General features: G+C 47.7%; 9 protein-coding genes across 9 annotated transcripts, besides 1 other annotated feature; 6 read left to right on the forward strand and 3 right to left on the reverse strand.

The window, feature by feature from the left end:
* Positions 1–206: 206 nt before the first annotated feature.
* Positions 207–1500, reverse strand: ASPBRDRAFT_193937 (glycoside hydrolase family 27 protein; the record flags this gene model as incomplete). Its single annotated transcript, XM_067620691.1, has 2 exons — positions 207–829; positions 897–1500. 2 exons carry the CDS (start codon positions 1498–1500, stop codon positions 207–209), a joined length of 1227 nt encoding a protein of 408 aa, XP_067482539.1.
* Positions 1501–1894: 394 nt separating this feature from the next.
* On the forward strand, positions 1895–2693 carry ASPBRDRAFT_669299 (uncharacterized protein; the record flags this gene model as incomplete). The annotated part of the gene is made up of 4 exons (XM_067628810.1): positions 1895–2205; positions 2259–2358; positions 2407–2505; positions 2568–2693. 4 exons carry the CDS (start codon positions 1895–1897, stop codon positions 2691–2693), a joined length of 636 nt encoding a protein of 211 aa, XP_067482540.1.
* A 443-nt stretch (positions 2694–3136) lies between these two features.
* On the forward strand, positions 3137–4546 carry ASPBRDRAFT_205280 (uncharacterized protein; the record flags this gene model as incomplete). The annotated part of the gene is made up of 2 exons (XM_067621733.1): positions 3137–3347; positions 4147–4546. The coding sequence occupies exons 1-2, from the start codon at positions 3199–3201 to the stop codon at positions 4544–4546; spliced, it is 549 nt and encodes a 182-aa protein (XP_067482541.1). The 5' UTR covers positions 3137–3198.
* A 460-nt stretch (positions 4547–5006) lies between these two features.
* Positions 5007–5261: a sequence feature (Protein overlapping with rRNA (ASPBRDRAFT_482298, OJJ75294.1) was converted to a misc_feature.).
* Positions 5262–5329: 68 nt separating this feature from the next.
* ASPBRDRAFT_148058 (uncharacterized protein) lies at positions 5330–6469 on the reverse strand (the record flags this gene model as incomplete). Its single annotated transcript, XM_067619279.1, has 2 exons — positions 5330–6358; positions 6440–6469. The coding sequence occupies 2 exons, from the start codon at positions 6464–6466 to the stop codon at positions 5366–5368; spliced, it is 1020 nt and encodes a 339-aa protein (XP_067482542.1). The 3' UTR covers positions 5330–5365.
* Positions 6470–7481: 1012 nt separating this feature from the next.
* On the forward strand, positions 7482–8422 carry ASPBRDRAFT_40576 (uncharacterized protein). Its single transcript, XM_067624380.1, has one exon. It carries the CDS (start codon positions 7605–7607, stop codon positions 8220–8222), a length of 618 nt encoding a protein of 205 aa, XP_067482543.1. The 5' UTR covers positions 7482–7604; the 3' UTR covers positions 8223–8422.
* Positions 8423–8796: 374 nt separating this feature from the next.
* ASPBRDRAFT_63796 (uncharacterized protein) lies at positions 8797–9635 on the forward strand. The gene is made up of 2 exons (XM_067628434.1): positions 8797–8842; positions 8910–9635. Exon 2 carries the CDS (start codon positions 8940–8942, stop codon positions 9486–9488), a length of 549 nt encoding a protein of 182 aa, XP_067482544.1. The 5' UTR covers positions 8797–8842; positions 8910–8939; the 3' UTR covers positions 9489–9635.
* Positions 9636–10659: 1024 nt separating this feature from the next.
* ASPBRDRAFT_205284 (uncharacterized protein) lies at positions 10660–13985 on the forward strand. Its single transcript, XM_067621734.1, has 5 exons — positions 10660–10831; positions 10896–11184; positions 11249–11614; positions 11681–11858; positions 11935–13985. Exons 1-5 carry the CDS (start codon positions 10692–10694, stop codon positions 13932–13934), a joined length of 2973 nt encoding a protein of 990 aa, XP_067482545.1. The 5' UTR covers positions 10660–10691; the 3' UTR covers positions 13935–13985.
* Positions 13986–14809: 824 nt separating this feature from the next.
* Positions 14810–15674, reverse strand: ASPBRDRAFT_482344 (uncharacterized protein). The gene is made up of 2 exons (XM_067626049.1): positions 15632–15674; positions 14810–15539 (listed from the first exon to the last, which is right to left on the reverse strand). The coding sequence occupies exon 2, from the start codon at positions 15308–15310 to the stop codon at positions 14987–14989; it is 324 nt and encodes a 107-aa protein (XP_067482546.1). The 5' UTR covers positions 15311–15539; positions 15632–15674; the 3' UTR covers positions 14810–14986.
* A 2166-nt stretch (positions 15675–17840) lies between these two features.
* ASPBRDRAFT_40579 (uncharacterized protein) lies at positions 17841–19982 on the forward strand. Its single transcript, XM_067624382.1, has one exon. The coding sequence runs from the start codon at positions 17851–17853 to the stop codon at positions 19732–19734; it is 1884 nt and encodes a 627-aa protein (XP_067482547.1). The 5' UTR covers positions 17841–17850; the 3' UTR covers positions 19735–19982.
* Positions 19983–20110: the final 128 nt, after the last annotated feature.

The following is a 20110-nucleotide window of genomic DNA, read 5'->3' on the forward strand; positions in this document are numbered from 1 at the left end:
TGTGTTATGTACTACAGACTGGTCATTAATGAGACTTTCAAGAGCTGTGGCTGGGTCGTGAGACTATTTTTCGTCACTAAGCATCATCACAGCCCTGCTCAATAGTTCAATAAAGACGTTCTAGCTTGGTTTACGATTTGCTTGTCTAGGGAACATCCAAAGTAATGGAAATACTCGCTTGATAAATTCACCCATGTCTCAGGCTTTCAAGTTTGTACCTTGAAGACAAGAGTTTGATAAGACCCCAAAGTTCCATTAAACTTATCGACATCCTGCAAAATCTTTCCAGACCAAAGTTCAACTATCCTTTCGGGAGTCCCAAGTCCCAAGCTTGCAAAGCTCAGAGACGTAGTCTGCGGGTAACTCTTCTCATTCAAGAGAAGAACAACATATCCCCCCTCAACCTTGCCAGCCCATACCTGGAAGAAACCCTCCTCACTGTGCGCCTCTCTATACGCCACAGGCTCTCCCAGTGCATCCTGATTGATCGAAATAATGGCCTTATTGGTGAGAACCGCTAAACTGTCATTGGAAAGCTTACTGAGATCGGCCCCAATGATCAAGGGTGACTTCAGCGCCGCCCAGAATGCAAAGTGTGTCTGTTGCTGATTGAGTGTAAAATTAGCATTTCCAACTTCAAGCATGTCCATGTCCGACCAGTGACCTCGTGTCTGATATTGACTGATCTCTTTCATTTTGTTGATGATGGTCAGCACGGAGCAGCCGGCATATCCAGTATTCAGACAGTAGGCAGTCTTGCATTCACACTTGGTTTCATTGGCGAAGCTTGCCGTGATGTCACCAGAGATTCGATACGAGTGACCGATGTCTGCGAAGCAGATTAAACGAGCTTTCTGAAACTACAAATTCGACCAAGGTTAACAAGGGTATCTCACCTCCTCCCCAGTGCCAGGGGAACTGATAACCCCAACCACACACGGAATAGAAGATATCTCGCCCTGAGAGCGCGAGAGCATTCTTCATCGCCCCAAAGCGTATCTGAGGAGCCTCCGTCATAGACTGGAATCCGCCACAATTGTCATACTTGAGGTAGTCGACATCCCAGCTCGCGAACGTTTGAGTGTCTCGTTCTTCGTATCCCCAGCTTCCCGGTCTCCACGCACAGGTATAGTGACCGCTATCACCGTAGAGACCTAGCCTCAAGCCTTGATTATGCAACTCTTCGGCCAATGCCTTAATATCCTGTGGGAAGGACGTTGCATTTGCTTGAAGATATCCGTCGGCGGTGCGATTGAAGCTTGCCCATCCATCATCAAGCAATACGTATTCGTAGCCCGCCTCCTTGAGCCCAAGTGTATCGAACCGTTCGATAACATCCTGAACTATCGTATAGTTGACCGTCGCTCCGAATGCGTTCCATGAGTTCCAACCCATCTGCGGTCTTTGCGCGAGGCTAGTGCCTCCCACCGCAAGGTGCACAAAAGGTAAAGCTGCCACGATGGCCAAGGAAACTGAGGAAAACTCAGATTTGCGTATCATGTTGTCTGAGTATGCTTTATGGTTTGGGACGAGCGACCGACAAGCCATTTCTGGGGCAAATATAGTCCTACCATCTCCATAATGGCCACAGGTGCAATCACCGGACCTTTCCCCGGGATTCCCTGCCGGAGCAAATGGGATAGGTGCATTAGGGACAAGCTAATGCAGCTGCAGCCTTTTAGCAGGGTGACTTTTTGTAATTGGATCCAATCTCATCGGCCGGATAGGTGGATGAGGTTGCGGAGATGCTCCGGGAGATTCAGCGGCCAAAATAGTTGAACGTAAACCCATTGGGCCATTCCATGAACGATGAAAACTTTTAAAGTATCTCTCCACTTACCAGGACTTGCATCTTGGTGTTGCCAGAACTTGGTCAAATTTTTCAACTCTCAATATGAGATTCGTACCCTTTCCATTGATAGGACTCCTATCTTTGAGCTCTCTAGTACTAGCCACAGCAGACCCTCTGAACTACCGAAACATCCCGGGATATGTAGCGCCTAGCTCCTCCAATGTGACAACAGCCCTGGAACTGATTAACTCCCGACCAGAACTGAGCATCCTGGCCGAGAAGATCGCTGAAGTAGGAGGATTTGCACAAGCGTTCGACACCAATCCCGATTGGAAATTCACATTCTTTGCACCAAATAACGATGCTTTTGAATCCTATACCGGGTCATACTTTGATAGTTTCGAGTCGACACCGTATGTCAGATCGGAACACTTGAGCTTATTCCGACGTTGCTGATCCCGCATAGGAAAGGGAAATGGTGGCTGGGAAACACCATCCTGCATCACTATGTGCCCAACACTGAGCTCACATCAGACATTTTCAATCAAACTATGCAACAGTTTCAGGTAAAGCATGACCCTCTAGATGCAGTGCACTTATCTGATTTGATATAGACTGCTACCTACCTCTTTGTAGGGTCGCAAGTACAGGATGGAACAATTGTTCTGAATCAAGTGGCAAAAGTGGTCGAATCAGATATCCCGGTTACCAGTGTAGGAACTCATCCCTTCTTTGCGGGACTATTGAGTGAAATCTCCTAACAATATTCGACTAGGGCGTGGTGCATATCATCGATCGTGTCCTAGATCCATCTGCGCAGATCTTTGAGCCTGATCGTCCTCGGGTATCACAGACGTTCATCGCGGGGAGTTGCTCAAATCGCCAGCTCGCATATTGCTGATCTGATTCAGCCATATGAAAAAGCCAGGCTTGTCCTGACTTACTTCTATTTATGATTATATTATATTTTGTTGCAGATCCTGCCAAGAGGAACAGATTAGACGGTTTCACACTAATCAAATCTCACCAAGTGTTGGTTTCATTCACGGGAATCATACCCCTGTCCATAAGAGCTCCAAGCTAGACCTACCAAATCAATCACCATAGTTCCAGTGAGTCACTGGCCTTTCCCGTGAACTCGGGCCACTAAGCCAGGCATACCATTCACACTATCCGACAAAGAAATACGTAGTACAGACAGCAGGCAGCAAGCTATAAGGCCAAACCTGCCACGTCGTCTGTTCATTCACTTGACAACTTCAGTGTATAATAAGCCTCCAGAAGGTCAACCGCCAGACTAAACCATACCATCTTCCATACCTCCTCTTAGCACTCCGATCCCACCTTATCTTTGACAAACGCAATACCTCCTACACCATCCAAACTTCTTCGACAGAACCACCAGAATGAAACTCACCTACCTCCTCCTCAGCATCTACTCCACCACCGCCCTAGCCACCGATCCCAACGCCGAAGCAGAGTGCGGATCCCTAGGAGTAATGAAACTCGACCCAGCCGATCTCCCCGAAGGAGTCACTCTCGCCGATGTTCGCAAGTGCGCAGATCATCCACTGGGCCATCTGCCGCACCCGGGTGCTACAGCAGGTGGTGTATTCCAACGTTTTCTGCCGGTTTGGATGTTTTAAGAGGGATATTCTTTCTTGACTTGTGTTTATTTTTTTGCAGGGTTGCGATGACTGAGGCGAATATATCTGGAGCCGGGGGAGTTAGTTAATTCCACATACGTCTCTTGAAGACATCTTTGTTCTATCGGAAAGAAATAGGGGTGGATCGGCTCTACATCTACTAGGGGCCAGGAACTTCTGAGATTTATCTGCCGCAAGAAGTATTCTCCACTGCTAGGAACATGCGAAGAACATGTCCCAGTCGATGGCCGTAATATCCTATCCACATCAGAATCCGCCGCAGACAGGTCCAAATTATGGTTTAAAATACTGCATATAAGCTCCATTTCTTAATAGACGAATACATACGACCACAGGGTGTGGAAAATAGGGCTTCCCGTCCGCTCAGCCGTACTCAAGCCACACGCCGGGAGGTTAGTAGTTGGGTGGGTGACCACCAGCGAATCCCTTCTGTTGTATGTTTTTATATCAATTCATTTTTATTCCTTCTCTGCTCCAGTAAGACATGGAGATAGCCCTGTCATCTGGACGCTGACTGAGTGGGTGGTCGAGGACTCCGGTCTCCCCGAATGCCACTCATGAGAGCAGCAGCGGATTAGCCTGTGATATTTAGACCCACGCAGACGACCCGTACATGAAAGATGCTAGCCAAAGACAATCAGCTATATCAGCTATTGAGTAATGATATATGGTATATGATCTCTTCAGACACATAAGGTGGGCTCAACCGATCCCCCCTAAACTCCTCCGCCGGCCAGCCCTGCAACGTCGTCCCATCCTCAACATGATCCCCCGAGAGCACCAGCGTATGCTCCAGCAGACACGCATCCTTCCCCATCAACGCCACGGACAACAACCGGCGACCCTGTACGCATCACACTCCGATCGCCCCACCCCGCAGTGTATGCAGCTCGAAATCCCCACGCGTGTTCAGATGGCACACCAGGCTGGCATCATCCACGGTGACCCGATCCCCCAGCGTCACCAGGTCCGGCTCCGTGAGAAAGATGTGCGGATCCCCGTTCGCATTCAACGCGCAATCTTCCCCAGTATTCGCCCCTATGACCCGGTAAAACCAGCTCAGATACGCCGTCCCGGTGAGCAATGACAGGATGGCTGTGCCACCAAAGAAGTCCTCGATGAAAATCCCCAAGGACACCACCATGTGAAGTAGCGTGACTGCCGCGGTGACTGCACCCAGGACCCCATACAAGGCAAACGGATGCCACCATCACATCATCTCACATGTCATCGATTTCATTGGGAGCAGACGATTCACGACCAGCATTGCTGTTAGCGGCCTCTCCATGGGATATACAGCGGTATATGCAACCGTACAGCTGGAGAACCCGACGATATTATAGGCCAGTCCGAAGTCCCAGTATTGAAACTCCCAATGCGTTGCTAATCCAAATAGGTCGCAAGGTCAAGGCAATGCCGAGATATACCTCTACATCTCATTAGACCTTTGTGGGTAACATGGTGGCATGTTGTCGATCAAGAAGGTCATGAACGTATAAAGTTGGATAAGTTGTCGGAAGATTGCATGTTGTAGTTTTGTAGACGCAATGGGCGGCAGGCAAGCACGATCAAAGCTAAAAATAACATTGACAGTAGGTGATAACCTCCTGAGTAGAAAACATAAAAATATAAAAATCAAAGAAAAGATAACAACATACAACAGAAGGGATTCGCTGGTGGTCACCCACCCAACTACTAACCTCCCGGCGTGTGGCTTGAGTACGGCTGAGCGGACGGGAAGCCCTATTTTCCACACCCTGTGGTCGTATGTACGAGACCTATCTTGGATGAGGATAATGTAGCATATACCCCAGAATGTTTCCTTCCACGCAAGCTGTATTCACCTCCGCTCAATGGAGATATTTTCTTGGACCGCTCAAGGGGATGTCGAGGCTGAGGAGCGTACTCATGCCCCCTCACCTGACAGAGCCTTCATTTCACCGATTCTCTTCCTCCTATACATGACCGTTGCCACCCAGTTGCTCACAAAGAAATAACAAAAGACAGCAAGAATGAGACCGATGGCAATGAGAGGACCTAATATAGAGAAGACGGTAAAGCCGTACGAAGCAGACTGAAAGGCATGATTGTCTTGAAGAGCGTCCGTCGCCAGCCCAAGCTGCAAAGCAGACAAGACAACAGCAATATACACGATTGCCGACGCCAACCAGGTAAAGTTGTCGCGAAACAAGCCTTTATACTGGTCCCAGCGCGTCATATACCCACGGAGGGAGTACTGCGAGAAGAAATATATTTTGTTCAGACGGCTGAGGCGGAGCTCCCCGTGGAGAAAACGCCGGTCGATCCTGGAGTAAATATGCTCCGTGTCGAGTTGCTCGACGATGGTCCTCCAGTCTGACCACTGCAGTTCAGCTGGAAGCAGATGCTTCTCTTTTGCGATCAAGAAGTCGCTCTCGTGCATGATCAGCGCGGCGTAAGAGAACAGGAACCCAAGTGCACGCTTCCAGAGTCTGTGATCGCATGCTTGAGTGTTGACTCCGGGCGAGTTGATCTCCTTCGGACAGCGACAGCCTTGCGCACAGGACAGGTAATCGGTCCAGAATTGTGGCAGTAGTAGGAAGCGTGGCATTGGTTTCAGAAACATTCGTCCGGTTGTCCAGACAAGGTGCATATCCATCCGCTCCGTCACGAAGATCTCTCGTGAGAGGAGGAGCTGGTAATGGAGTGGCCGCGGTGGCATGGGTCGGCCGGCGATCCATAGCCAGGAGAAGATCTTATCGAGCCTTTCCAGATCCAGCTCTTTCTCGATGCATGTTAGGACATCTCGACTGGAAGCAACTAGATTATCAGAATCTGTGCGGTAGGAAGTGGGGAGCAGTGACAGGAGAGCATTGCTATTGTTATCAACCGTCAGGGGCTGGACGCAGAATGGAAGTGACTGTATAAGATACTGTCAGCCCAGTGTCTTAGCCAGAAGGATAATGGTTTACTGCAACAGAATAAAAACATGGCTCCGTGCCTTATTACTTTCCATATTGCTTGTCATTTCAAGAAGCTGGATCTCAAATCAATGATGTCGTGTCGCTGGGATGGACGCAGCGAGACATCAAGGAGACCGTGGCCATTCTGCGCACAAAACTAGAGCGATATTAATGTCGTTCTATTCCATATTCCATACCTTCCCTCTAACCTGGTTCAAACATACATTCCAGAAATTGACAGATGAAAAATAACAGGCAATGAAAATAAAGAATAGAGGCAGCAAAAGAGAGGCTAGCCGCAAAAAGCAAGTACATCTCAGCTGGCAAGCTCGGGCTGTTCGATTGGGTCTGCATCGGGCTTCACTGTGGACCGTCTGCACGCTATATCAATGGATCGGGGTTTATGACTGGATCCCGCGGTAGATTATACTCCGAAGTATACTATCGAGGCTATGAAGGATATTGCTGATAGGCAGCTAATCAGACCGATATTCGGCGATTTATGAAGCCAGGATCGACTGCAAACTCTTCATCTGCCTTGCCAACGCTCAAGTGGGAAGACCTCTCATTGGGTTTTCAAACTAGTATATTCGGTCGAAATTCGGCAAAACAAAAAGGCTCAAGCGCTTTCTCACCACCTCCGACAGATCCGTTGACCTTCTGATCCTACGGAGTACTGCTGCATGGAATGCATGCACTACTGTGAAGATGACAAATACTTTCGTGACATGTCAACTGTTGGAACGTCTCTCTCTTCGTCGGCCGATTGCATATACGCAATAATTCGATTTGGTCTAGCGGTTAGCGCGTCGATACTAATTGTTTTCCCATAAGTACGGAATACAGAGAGTATTATGAGCCTTGTATCCGTGTCAAATCAATCCATAGTTCGTTGAACGCGGGATGTCCCGTCTGTCAATCAGCTGAATGCATGCAATGGACCCACTGTACGGAGCACTCACTGATGATATCTTGAGGGGGGATGATCCCTGCCTAATTCACCTACAAGAGCTGAACAACCTGCGAGATTGACCCCTTCATGGTCGACTGCGTTTCAGTCAGACTTCCACCCTATCCACACTTTTTACGCTTCAAGCGTTTGCTACAGATTGCCCACTATCCTTACCTCGCCATATTCTTGATAATATTCTACGCCTCCACAGTCCAACTATCTTGCTGCCAATATCCGCATTTTACAAGCCAATGTCTGCTACTGTAACTTTATCATCGCCAGCAAGTACCAAAACCCGTGGATACTCGGGTCAAGAACGTCCTGTTCCTCAAGACCACCAGTTTGTGGATCACTTGTTCGATGATTCCTGCTTCCTCTGCGGGGCTTCAGCCCCTCAAACCATGATCCGTTATAAGGGGGTGCGACAGCTCCGACAGCAGATCAACCGGGCTCAGCACCTCGTAATATCATTCAAGAACCAGGCAAAGGACACAGTGATTGAAAACTCAGTGGGGACCGAGTCATGGAAGGCGAAATACGAGAAACTTGAGGAAGAGATGAGAAAACTGCAGCAAGAAGGCGACGTACGCAAGGCTGAACTAGAGACTCTCAAGGGGGAGTGTATCGACTTGCGGCTGAACAATGCAAAGCTAAGCTTGCTGGAAGCCGACCACAGGGAAGCCCAACGGACCCTTTCTCTCGGGGACGAAGCCGTTCTGGCTGAGTTGCAGGATATGCGTCAACAGAATCGGCAGCTGTCATTGAACCTGCGAGAGAGGCTGGTGGAAGTTGAGACACTCGAGAGGAGGCTGCTGGAGGAGGAAGATGCGAACAGAGTCTGGAGGTACAAGTATGTAGGCTCGCTTTAGGCCTGAAGTGAAGAATTTAGTAATAGTTGCCTATAAGGCAACCGAGTTGACCGGGGATACCGATGAGGGCTTCGGGGAGCGAAAACAAAGCACAAGGCTGAGCTGCTAATCTACCTGTATTGATTTGATTTGTTAAGCGTTTGCTATATGACTCCACTGACCGGCATACATACGCCGCGCCCCTCCCTCTTTATTTTGCGTCTGGCATATTTGGGACAGCTGCAGTTCAGAACTCGCAATTTGTGCATGTGTGTTCGTGCTCCTAATACCCCTGCTAGGCGCGCGCTGCCAGTGCATGCACCTGTGCGGATCCCAAATATTGACGTGGCTCAATTCTCTCACCTCTCAGCTAGTGCTTGGCGCGCATATGCGAGACACATTCCATGAACACTGAATTTCTCAGCTGGGTTGGCTGTGTCATAAACTAAGGTGGGCAGTGCATGACAGTATCGAATATGCAAGAACAAGAGGTAGTATCAACAGTGTTGACTGAGTCAGGTTCAAAGAATATATTACTGCTTTGGTTTTTTACTGTTCCTTTGCTTCATTCCTCTCATTTCTCGTACAGAGAAACAGATGCAACCACACCTAACCATCGACGTATACGAAAGCATAAAGAGAGGTAATGTTCTTTTGCACACAAGAGTTTCAAATTCTCAACAAAGACCATTTAGCCTGACAGACCCCTTAGTTATCCAGCGGAAACCCTAACCAACAATGGGAGATCCACTGAATGGACAACACCGATCGAACGAAGTAGACGATCCTAATCAAAATCTATACTCCGAATCAGACAATCAGTCCGGAATAGGGTCCGAAAATGGCGCATCAAGACCGGAAGACGGACCGGTGCAGGACGTCGAAGGTCAAGACACTCACCGTAACGACGAACCGGCCAACGAAGATGAGCGCCCAAACCTAACAGACGACGCCAACCCTCCATCATCCACTGAGCCAGGCGCCGACCAGAAAGCATCTAGAGGGGCAGAGGTGAAGCAAGATTGGTACAGAATATCACCGACAACCCTGGAGTCAAATGGTTTCAAAGAATTCAGGCAGAAACTTGAGGTCGCCAAGGGAAATACTTCAGCCTTCAGTAAAAGAATTAGAAAGCTGGAGCAGGAAAAAAGCGTCCTGGAGAGGCAAAATAAGGAGTGGGAGGAGCGCATTCGACAACTGACATCATACATCACGGTGCTCGAACTGGATGTTCAGAACGCGACTGCCGAACTCAATTCGCTCAACTCTTTCCTGGAAAATCTATGATGTGAGTTTTGGAGATTATTCAAGTTAATAGCGACAGATGGCACGACTCCAAGAGATGCCCTAGCCATTCTTCATTTCTAGTATAGCTTTTGTCAAAGATCTGTTTTCATTACGGAGAGATAACTGGACAAGAACAGTATAAAATAGCACTTTGATATAAATTAGTATATCTAGGAGTATATAACAACATAGTCCAGATAACTCTCAGAGCCGAAATTGCAATTCTGTATCGTAATGGTGGCAGATAAGTTTCTTTACCCCGTTGAGATCTCGTGAGCCAGCGCCTGTCTGACAACGGGTAACCCAGATCTCCGTTCAATATTTTTGGGGTGAGACTACGTTACTGGGAGATAGCAAAGACCACTTTTGTGCTTGACTAGAGAAACTCAGGAATACAAAGGGCTGAGGGTGTTCAAAGTACGTATCTGGATGTGGGCGCGTCTCCCGGGCTATCCTAAGTACTTGCTCTTTCGCAAGTGCACAACTGAAAGGATAAGTATCAAGCGGGCATCGCGGCAGAATCTTCCGATGCAGTCATTGCACCTTCTCCCACACGAGGCGCATGTCTGTCTTTACGCCAGAAACAATCTGACACAACACGGAGATGTGAACATTAGTGGTCGTGGTAGTGATCGGCCTGCCATCCATGACAAAAGATGTACTTTCCTTCGGGCTCCCTAAAACTAAAGGTCCTGGACCCAAAAAAGTAGTTCTGATGATCTCGGGGTACAATACAGACTAGTCCAATCCAATCACGAATCAAGATGAAGAAAGCCGATATAACCGTGATCTTCGCAGTGTGGGAATTGGACAGCTGTGGATGGTTCTGAAATCGTCTTCGAAATATGCTTTTTTTCTCGGAGGTACATCGGATAAAAAGCTTCTTATTTTCGGCTTTTAGGCGGCTGGAATAACTAGGAATTGGGCAGTAATTGGCAACCACTGCTTCGAGTGGAGTACATGCTATGTACGATGGTCGGCGTCTCCGACGCTGGGTTGCAGGGATCTTGTTATCAGCTGGAAAATTCACCTTAGTACGGAGTACTTTTTATGGCTTCCGGCATCTTGGATAATTGCTTTTTTGGATGGCCTCCCTCCTTCCTATTCAGTATCGCCAATCTCTCCCCTCCTCTTTTCCCCCCTATCCATACCGTTGCTACCACTTGTTGTAGTTTTCTCATCGCCCAAGCCAGTTCGTTCACCATGAAACGGCCTTTCTGGACTCCGTCGAAGAAGCAGAGACGCAAAAGGAAGGAGGTGTATTTAGACGACGTACCGTCGGAGATCGTAGGAGCACTTAAGCTGGTATCTGAGCCACCTCGTGATCAGAACTATGACATGAAGTTAGTTCGTCATTAAATCGTCCCATAACCCTGAAATAGGGTTCCTGACAGCCCACCACAATAGTATTGTCGCCATTCATGGCCTGGAAACCACCTCCAATCGAACCTGGGTTTACAAAAAGGATGGGAGCAGAATGGAATGGTTGAAGGATTCAAACATGCTACCAAAAGTCGTTCCAAGTGCCCGAATTTACACATACGACTGGGAAGCAAATTTCTACAAGGAGAGTACGACACAAACGCTCCACGAACAGGCAATCTCACTCCTATCCCATCTGAAAGATAAGCTGGGCTCAGAGCCGAAACCAATCCTGTTCATCGCATCTTGCTTTGGTGGGCTGGTCCTGGCTAAGGTATCTCTCATACTGAATTGGACTCCCCTTCAATTGTCCGCGCCAAGAGATGCTTACGATCCAGGCTTTGAGACAAGCAGATACACAAACAGGTTCGTACCAAAAGATCCTGCTGTCCACCATTGGCATTGTGTTCCTTGCAACACCATTCAAAGGAACGACTGTGGCCAACGTCGCTCGGTTGCAGGTTTCCATTGGCCGATTTTTAGGGGAGTGGTCCTCTAGAAGCCTAATCACCAGACTTGACGGCAGTGATGAATTGCTCAAAGAGCTGCGCATTGATTTTGGTAAAACCATTGAAGATTCCCGCGTCAATATGCCAATAGCCTACTTCTATGAAACGAGGGAGACCGAATTGCTACGAAGGCTGTTCCCCCCATGCTTAGCAAATGCAGTCTCTCCCTTTTTCTTCCGCATCACCCGCAGAATAGTACCCCCCCCCCTTCCTTCCTTCTTTCACCACCACCTTCGTGTCCAAAAGCTGATACTTGTGTAGCTGGTCGAGCAATCTTCTGCTTGCTTGGTCGCTGACCATAATGGAATTTCGCTCAGTCTAACACACTCAAACATGAACAAGTTCTCAGGCCCAGGCGATGCAAATTACGACAAAGTGCGTATGAAGATCAAAGAATTGGTGGATAAGAGATGGCAAACCCTGGATAATCGCAAGGAATGTGAGTAAATTCATATATCTGTGCTGATTACCCTACTGTGTCTCCACGATGAAATCATACTCATAATATAATACAGCCTCCAGAAAGGCTTTCCGTCTCCTTCCAAACAGAACCATTTCCGAGTTCATTGGACGCAAAAAAGAGTTAGAAGACATTCTCGGGCGTGCAGACCATGTTGATACCCCGCAAGCCCACCGCTTAACCGTCATTACTGGGCTTGAAGGAATAGGAAAGACGGAACTTGCACTGGAAGCGGCTTATCGAATAGCAGAAAAGCATGCCGACTGGGCTATATTCTGGATTTCTGGAAATAGCTACGCCAATTTCAAAGAGGGCTATTGTCAAATTGCTGAATGCCTTGAGGTTGATGCGGGTTCTGAAGATGTCATCAGACTCGTGAACGAGAAGCTACGTAAAAGACCTGCACGCTGGCTTCTCGTGATCGACGAGGTGGATAACACAACAAAGGGGGGCCCTGAAGGGAAGGGTTGGGAGCTTACCAAGGAAATGCTACCACAGGGCCAGCAGGGCTTTATCTTGATCACGACAGGTAGCCGCAGAATCGCGGGTCAGATATTCACCGAACCCATTCGACTGCTTTCCATGGATGAAGATGATGCCATTCAGCTCTTACGGTTGCCCCTGCAGAATGATTCTCTCTCGGGATTGCTCGACAGCCCCAACGATCAACGTGAGTTTGTGAAGTTTCTGACCTATCTTCCCTTGGCTATTAAGCTTGCGTCGAATTACATGGCTACAACCGAAACGAGCGTGAGAAGTTACCTCAAACTCTGCCACGAGGGCGATAAAAGAATGATAAGGACGCTCTTCCAAGGATACAGTGATCATAACCGAGAGGGCCAAGCCAGTAGGCTCGCGGTTTCTACAACCTGGCTGATTTCGCTCAATCGGATCAGAGATGAGTATCCCAATTGTGTGAAGTGTCTCGAGCAAATGGCTTTCTATCATTCCAAAAACATCCCCATTGGCATTCTACTAAATGAGTCTGCGGAAACGGTGGATGTATGGGAAGTGATAGACGTCTTGGTTGGATACTCTTTCGTCTCCAAGCACCGAGACCAAAACTGTGTCGACATTCACCAGCTAGTCCAGCTAGCGATGAAAGAATGGCTAACTAAAAGGCAAGGCCCAAGCACGGGCGCAACATCAGCCATCAACAATTTGTTGGCTTCGCTCCCTTTTCCCACGCAACAAACTGAGAAGAAATGGAGAGAAAGCATACGACATGCAGAGGAGGCTTTGAAGTACAAAGACGAGTCGGTATATGATTATTCCACATGGCGTCTCCTCTACATGGTAGGCCAGGCCAATTTCTTGTTCAGGGAAGATAAAAAGGCAAAGGAGTACCATGAAAGGGCGCGTAAGATGGAAAGTTTACAGATCGCCAACAAGGAGAATCCTGCCCTGGTTTCTCGGTACCAAGGCAAATACGAGCAAGCAGAGAAAGAGTATCGAAAGGAAATCAAGGGAGGAAGTCAGATAAAGGACCAAATCACCACTCTGACCATCAAGAAAAATCTCGCTTGCACTTTTCTTATCCAGGGTAAGCACGAAGCTGCGAGAGACGAGTACCAGCAGGCATATGACACAGAAAAAGAACTCCTGGGCAAAGACCATCCCTCAACCCTATCAACTATGGATAGTCTGGCATTCGTTCTTAAATCTCAGGGTAAACGAGAGGATGCAAAGGAGCTATATCGCAAGGTGCTTGAGGCAAAGAAAAAGAGGCTCGGTAAGGATAATCTCTCCACAGTGACCAGCATGTATAACCTCGCAATGATGTATCAGCACGAGGGAGACATCATCCAAGCGGAAGAGCTACATCAGGAGGCACTTCAGTGGAGAATCTCGTTGCTGGGCAAAGACCATCCTTCCTTACTCTCCAGTTATGAAAACCTCGCACTCGTGTTTGAAAGGCAAGGAAACTATAAGGATGCAGTGAAAATGCTCGAGAAGACAGTGGAGTTGAAGAATAAAACACTGGGCGCAAGACATCCCTCGACTGCGAGAAGTGAGGATGACCTTACGCTTGTGAGAGCGAGTAATTCATTTTAGTTCTTAGTTTTAGTTTAGTCTATATTCTTTAATCTAGTGCAGCCGCTTCAGATAGGTATAGCAGCTATACAGAGAGTGCTCTCTCCCTAGAACTAAAGCTTTCTAACTAATTCCATAGGAATTATTCCACGCTAGGCGAATGGACAGATCTTCAAATAGAATTCTAAACGCTTCTATACAGGCAGATATTAGCTTCCGACCAATGTATGATTTGTTCGCTAGACATCTTTAGTTCCTTATCATTATTTCCTTTCTACCGCGTAGTTGCTCCCCTATTCATCTCTTATACAGAGATTGATTTATAATTAGCTCTAGATCTGATTATTTATACAGAAGACACTTGAAAGTTATAGTGAGACTATTATTTTCCTTTCTATCATTATAGTAGATATATCTACCTTGCATCTAACATCTAGATTCAAGAGAAACTAATTTCACGAGACTTTCTTCATCAGATATCTTTAGATGGAATAGGTGTCCGCAATTGGATTTAAATCTATACTTTTTAGATTACTAAGAAAAGTGCCTTCTACCTCTTCTTGAATGAACAGGGCCTTTCTGGTAACGTTCTATCATTACGCCACCTGTAGGCTTCGTGAATACACGATGGAAATTTTTGACAATAAATCATCATTCAAGAGGAAGGGAATAAACCTCGAAAGAATCTCTTCAACTGAGAATGCTGGTGAGTACCAAACTGCGAAAAAAAGTTACAGTAGAACTATGACCAAGGGAGATCTCTCTCAAAATCTTATGTCGCAGCACGTTTTGAGTAGCGCTATTGCTATAGTTGCACCGCATCGGGGAGCAACCCTGAGGATGACTCTATAGGAGCTAACCCATTTCAAAATACGGGAAAGAAGAAGAAGAAGAAGAAGGAAAACTGCAAACGCTTTCATTGATCTAAATACATCTGAGTCCTTCTTAGCTTCGCCCGAAGGCTACTAATCACCGGCCCTACATAGAAGGGTGGACTCATCGCCGGTGGCGCTCCCTCCCTCCCTCGTCCGCTCAACCAGAAAAGTTCTCAAGCCAACGAAATGTAAACGCAACTACCACTGTGCCTCATTTTCATACCACATCCGATCTCCCCGTTCACCCGAGTCCTCAAGTCGAGTGCCTTCCCCCAAGGTACCTTGAGTCTCCCAAGTGTTGAGTTCGATTGCTGGATGGGAATAGATCGGCAGCAAAGCTGGAGGCGGCGAACGAATCACCGTCAACTGCTGGGTGGAGTCAGAGATACTCAGTTGAGCAACCCTGATGTCCTGTTGGTTGCGATACCACGTTCGAATCTTGGTCGCCTCATGGTAGAATACGAGAACGGAGGTGATAACCGTCATGACTAGCACAACGTATTCCAACTCAATCCAAGACATTGTTATAAACAGATGTATGGCAAGAGCAGGGAACTTGGAGAGAACAAGAAGAGAGAACCGACCGACAGAGTAGGAGAGTGGCTTTTATACCTTTGGAGTAAAGCCGTTCGTGAAAGGACATATGGGCCAATTCCCTGAGAAGTGGGCTATATACAGAAGGCCCTGACCTTTTGCGGCAGCGAGCAAGACATATCGTGCGGCAGCGAGTACGTTATGGTGCCATGTGATTCTAAAGTTCTCAATAGTCAGCGAAAATGCAACGTCTTAGTGAACGGTTTACTTGTTCTCGTTTGTTCCTGGAGGGTGAATCCATTCACGTACTCTCAAAGCCGAATCCAACCCGTAGTTCAGGCCACAGCGCAGTCATCAAACTAAGATATATATAATAATATGTTTGCAAGTCCAAACATGCATCCACTAGTCTCCTTCCTCAAGCAGCTAAGCCGATCAGCATTTATCAAGGTAGCATCGTCGTAGTATCTTTGACTTACCAGAGCACAACATCGGACGAAAAGAGACCAATCTATAAGAAATGATGAAAGTCAAATAGGTTCCAGAGGCCATCTCGACTTAGAATTGAACAGTCCCGCCCACAACGTATCATCAGCTTATAGCTTCATCGATGAATAGACAACCATGATGGTTGGTCCATTGAAAGCCTTTCATCCCTCTTATTCCTCTATATATTCCCCCCCAATCATCCGCATCCTTAACTTCCTTGGGCTTCCAACTTGTAGTAAACAATTCTCGACGTTGAGGGTTCTTCAATTGTCGCGAATCATATATCTGTGTGGGTGGTGCCAAGTCTTCCAACATGGGCCATCATGGCGGCAAAATAAGAAGGCGAGATATAGGAGCTTCGTCCTCATAGCTGCAGGAAGCTGGGAACCTCTGAAATGGCGGTGCGTTTCCTTTGCTTGCTCACCATCTCTCCAATTGATTTTTATGTTCGCAACGAAGACAAGTGAGCAACCGTAGAAGATGATGTTCTGTCAGGTGCATGATGGCTGGAAGAAGATATCTGATGTCTGGCTAAGCCGGGTTAGGAGTACCATTGCTGTGTCGCTTGAGAGCTCTTCTGTTCGGTGGATATTTTGCCAGAGGAGGTTGGATCTGAGGGAGACGATGTGGACATTGTGCCATCGTTGTAGAAAGATAAAGGTGGGCACTTGAGTTTGATAGTGCCGGGATGTAGGCGGGTCCTGAATGAGGAGACGAGAGCTCTTATAGTATATACCAGATTACCTGATATTGAGGGGAGGTCTCCGGTCCTTGATAGGCAAGACCCGGGCACACCTCAACAGGTTGAACTTTTCCAAAATTTTGGGAGAAAAGGAAGAGCGTAGGAGGGGGTTTAAATGTTACGATTCTGTTAGCGTCGATTGAGTCAGCTGTGAATGTAAGGTTTTCAGTACACAGTGGCATAGACTCCATCACGCCACTTTGTGCACAAGAAGGGTGCATTTAATACTTCGAACCAAGGAATAACCTAACATGGACGAATCATTATCTTCACGGGCCGTGATCAGTGCCAAAGTCCAGCCAATACATCCACCGCTCATCACTCTGCACAGTGCTGCTTTTAAGTGAACACCGCATGTCCCTATCTTCACTTTGTTTGGCTTTATCTCATTCCCTACATCTTTGTTGCCTGCCGCACCCATTCCTGAAAGCTCGGCTGGTTAATTTGGGTCTTACGGGATTATTTATCATGAAAATTCCTCTTCTCATTCCCTTGGTACAATGTCCCTATTCCCTGAGATCCAACCATTCATCGATTGGTTGGCGAGTGATTGTAATGGTTGATTAAACTTAATCAATTAATCATTCTTTTCAGTCCTATTATACAGCAGATGAAGCTCTGTCCTATTTTTTTCGGTTGTAGAACGCTCAAACAGAGGCCAAGGTACATTAGCTTTAGCCCCGCTATGCCGACACAAATGGAAGGACTGATTCTGCATAATATCTAAATTTTTGACGACACGAAAAGAGAGATTTACTGCCATCGAGGCAGAAAGGCCATCTAACATACTAACTGACTGTGAATACGAGTCATCTAGTCAACACCTTGAGAAAACATACAAGAGAGCCTGATACAGCCACAGCAAGATTGTACGATAAGGACTGATAGTTACCGAAAAGATCGCCATCTATGGCTGAATCATACTCTCTACCCCCAGCAAGTCCATCCCTGGTCGGTAATTGATAATAACAGTGTTATAAGGGTCCGAGGGCACCGTTTTCTCTGTTTTCTCCGCACTTTAGTTCTTGGCTGCATGTTGGACCCTTTTCGGGACCGTTTCGGGACCACCTTGCAAAGTATAATCAGAGATATAGGCTTGGCAAGGCTACTACGGGGCCAGGTAGTAGATATCATTGTTGGAAAAAGATTTGGTAGTTAATTAAGTAGCCAACGTGACGAGTGTATCAGCAGCCGATGGTGTGGTGGTCAATTGCCGTCTCATACTTTAATATCATTTACAGCTCACGTCTTCATGGGAGATCGAGATTACTGATGCGTTCTGCATTACTATGTTATGATGAAGTTCCTCTTAGGGTTATCATTACTTTCACTAATTAGACATGCATCCTCTATACCCTCAGCTCTCCATCCACGTCAATCGGTCCAGCAGAGACCAGCAATGCTGAAGCCCCAATACACACCCTTCAGAGATATAGTCTCCCTCGACGGACTTTGGAAGTTTGCTCTCGCACCCAGCGATAATGAAACGGCCACACCGTGGACAGCTCCATTAGCCACCAATCTGGAGTGTCCCGTTCCCGCCTCTTATAACGACATCCTTGTCGATCGTCGCATCCGTGACCATGTCGGATGGGTCTACTACCAGCGCGAAGCTATTGTCCCCAGAGGCTGGTCACAGCAGCAATACCTCATCCGCGTTGATGCCGCCACGCACAAAGGTCGCATCTATATCAACGACCATCTAGTCGCCGAGCATGTAGGCGGCTACACATCTTTTGAAGCAGACATCACGGGTCTCGTCTCTGCGGGTGATAGCTTCCGACTGACTATCGCCGTCAATAACGAGTTGACTCATGAGACTATCCCGCCAGGCAGGATCGAGGTGGCGGAATATACAGGTAGAAAAGTGCAGGTCTATCAGCATGATTTTTTCAATTACGCTGGACTAGCACGCTCCGTTTCGCTGTATTCTGTTCCGACGCAGCATATCGAAGACATTGAAGTCGTCACGGATGTAAACGGCACAACCGGGCTGATCAATTATCTTGTCACGGTCTCCAACACGACGACAGAGCGCATCAAGATTGACGTGGTTGATGAAGATGGAACAACTGTGGCTGAAGCATCTGGCACTCACGGTACCGTTGCAATAAACTCCGTCAGGCTGTGGCAGCCAGGAGATGCATATCTTTACCAATTCCGAGTGAACATAGTTGGCGTGGACGACAATATAATCGACACCTATAGTGTTGCGACCGGTGTGCGCACAGTCAAAGTCAGTGGGAACAGATTTCTCATCAATGACAAGCCGTTCTACTTCACTGGCTTTGGGAAGCACGAGGACAGTACTGTGCGCGGCAAAGGCTATGACCCAGCGTACATGGTCCACGATTTTCAGCTGATGAAGTGGATGGGAGCCAACTCGTTCCGCACCTCGCACTATCCGTACGCCGAAGAGGTGATGGAATATGCGGACCGGCATGGAATTGTTGTCATTGACGAGACGCCCGCCGTCGGCCTGTCGTACTCCATTGGAGCTGGAGTTTCCAGCGACGACAGTCCGCAGACATTCACCCCAGAAGGGATCAACAACAACACCCGTGAAGCGCACAAGCAAGCCATCCGGGAGCTCATGGCTCGGGACAAGAACCACGCCAGCGTTGTCATGTGGTCGATTGCAAATGAGCCTGCATCGCAAGAGGTAGGAGCTCGTGAGTATTTCGCGCCACTGGTTGGCCTAGCTCATGAACTTGACTCAACTCGTCCCGTATGTTTTGCGAACTATGGAGACGCCACGTATGAGGTGGACCGAATCTCGGATCTGTTTGATGTCCTCTGCCTCAACCGCTATTTCGGGTGGTATTCTCAAACCGGTGAGATTGAGGAAGCGGAAGCAGCTCTCGAAAAGGAGCTATTAGGCTGGGAGGGCACATACGACAAGCCCATCGTCATGACGGAATATGGGGCAGATACCTTGGCTGGCCTCCATTCGGTGCTCGGTCTTCCGTGGAGCGAGGAGTTTCAGGTCCAACTGCTCGAGATGTATCATCGGGTGTTTGACCGTGTTGAGTCGGTGGTGGGAGAGAACGTCTGGAACTTTGCGGAATTTCAAGCGGCTGTTGGGATCAGCAGGGTGGATGGGAACAAGAAGGGGGTCTTTACCAGGGATAGGAAACCAAAGGCTGCAGCTCAGATTTTGCGAAACCGATGGAGACCCTGATGTAGCCTGATCACGGGGCTGTAAGGTAGGAAACTAGTCTTCGCTATTTAGGGTACTTGAGTGTGCGGCTAGAAAGCCTATGGATGGCCCCCAATAACAAGGCCAAGCATCTTCGCCAATTCCTCTCACGGTACGGGCCGGTGTCGATTGCTACTGGCAATTCCGGCTTTTACTTTATCAGCCAGAGAAAAGAAACTAAAGACCCACAATTGCAGTCCACGTGGGATGATATTTTTTGTAGTTTTGCCGACCGGCTCATCGGCTAGTAGATGGTACATTTGTCCAACTGGGTCCCGTTATGCTATTCCAATTTCAACGACCCATCTAAGCAATCATTCTCATCATATTGACATATCACTATTTACTAAATACAGAG

The sequence above is a fragment of the Aspergillus brasiliensis genome (assembly GCF_001889945.1).
Source record: "Aspergillus brasiliensis CBS 101740 unplaced genomic scaffold ASPBRscaffold_3, whole genome shotgun sequence".
NCBI classification, from domain to species: domain Eukaryota; kingdom Fungi; phylum Ascomycota; class Eurotiomycetes; order Eurotiales; family Aspergillaceae; genus Aspergillus; species Aspergillus brasiliensis.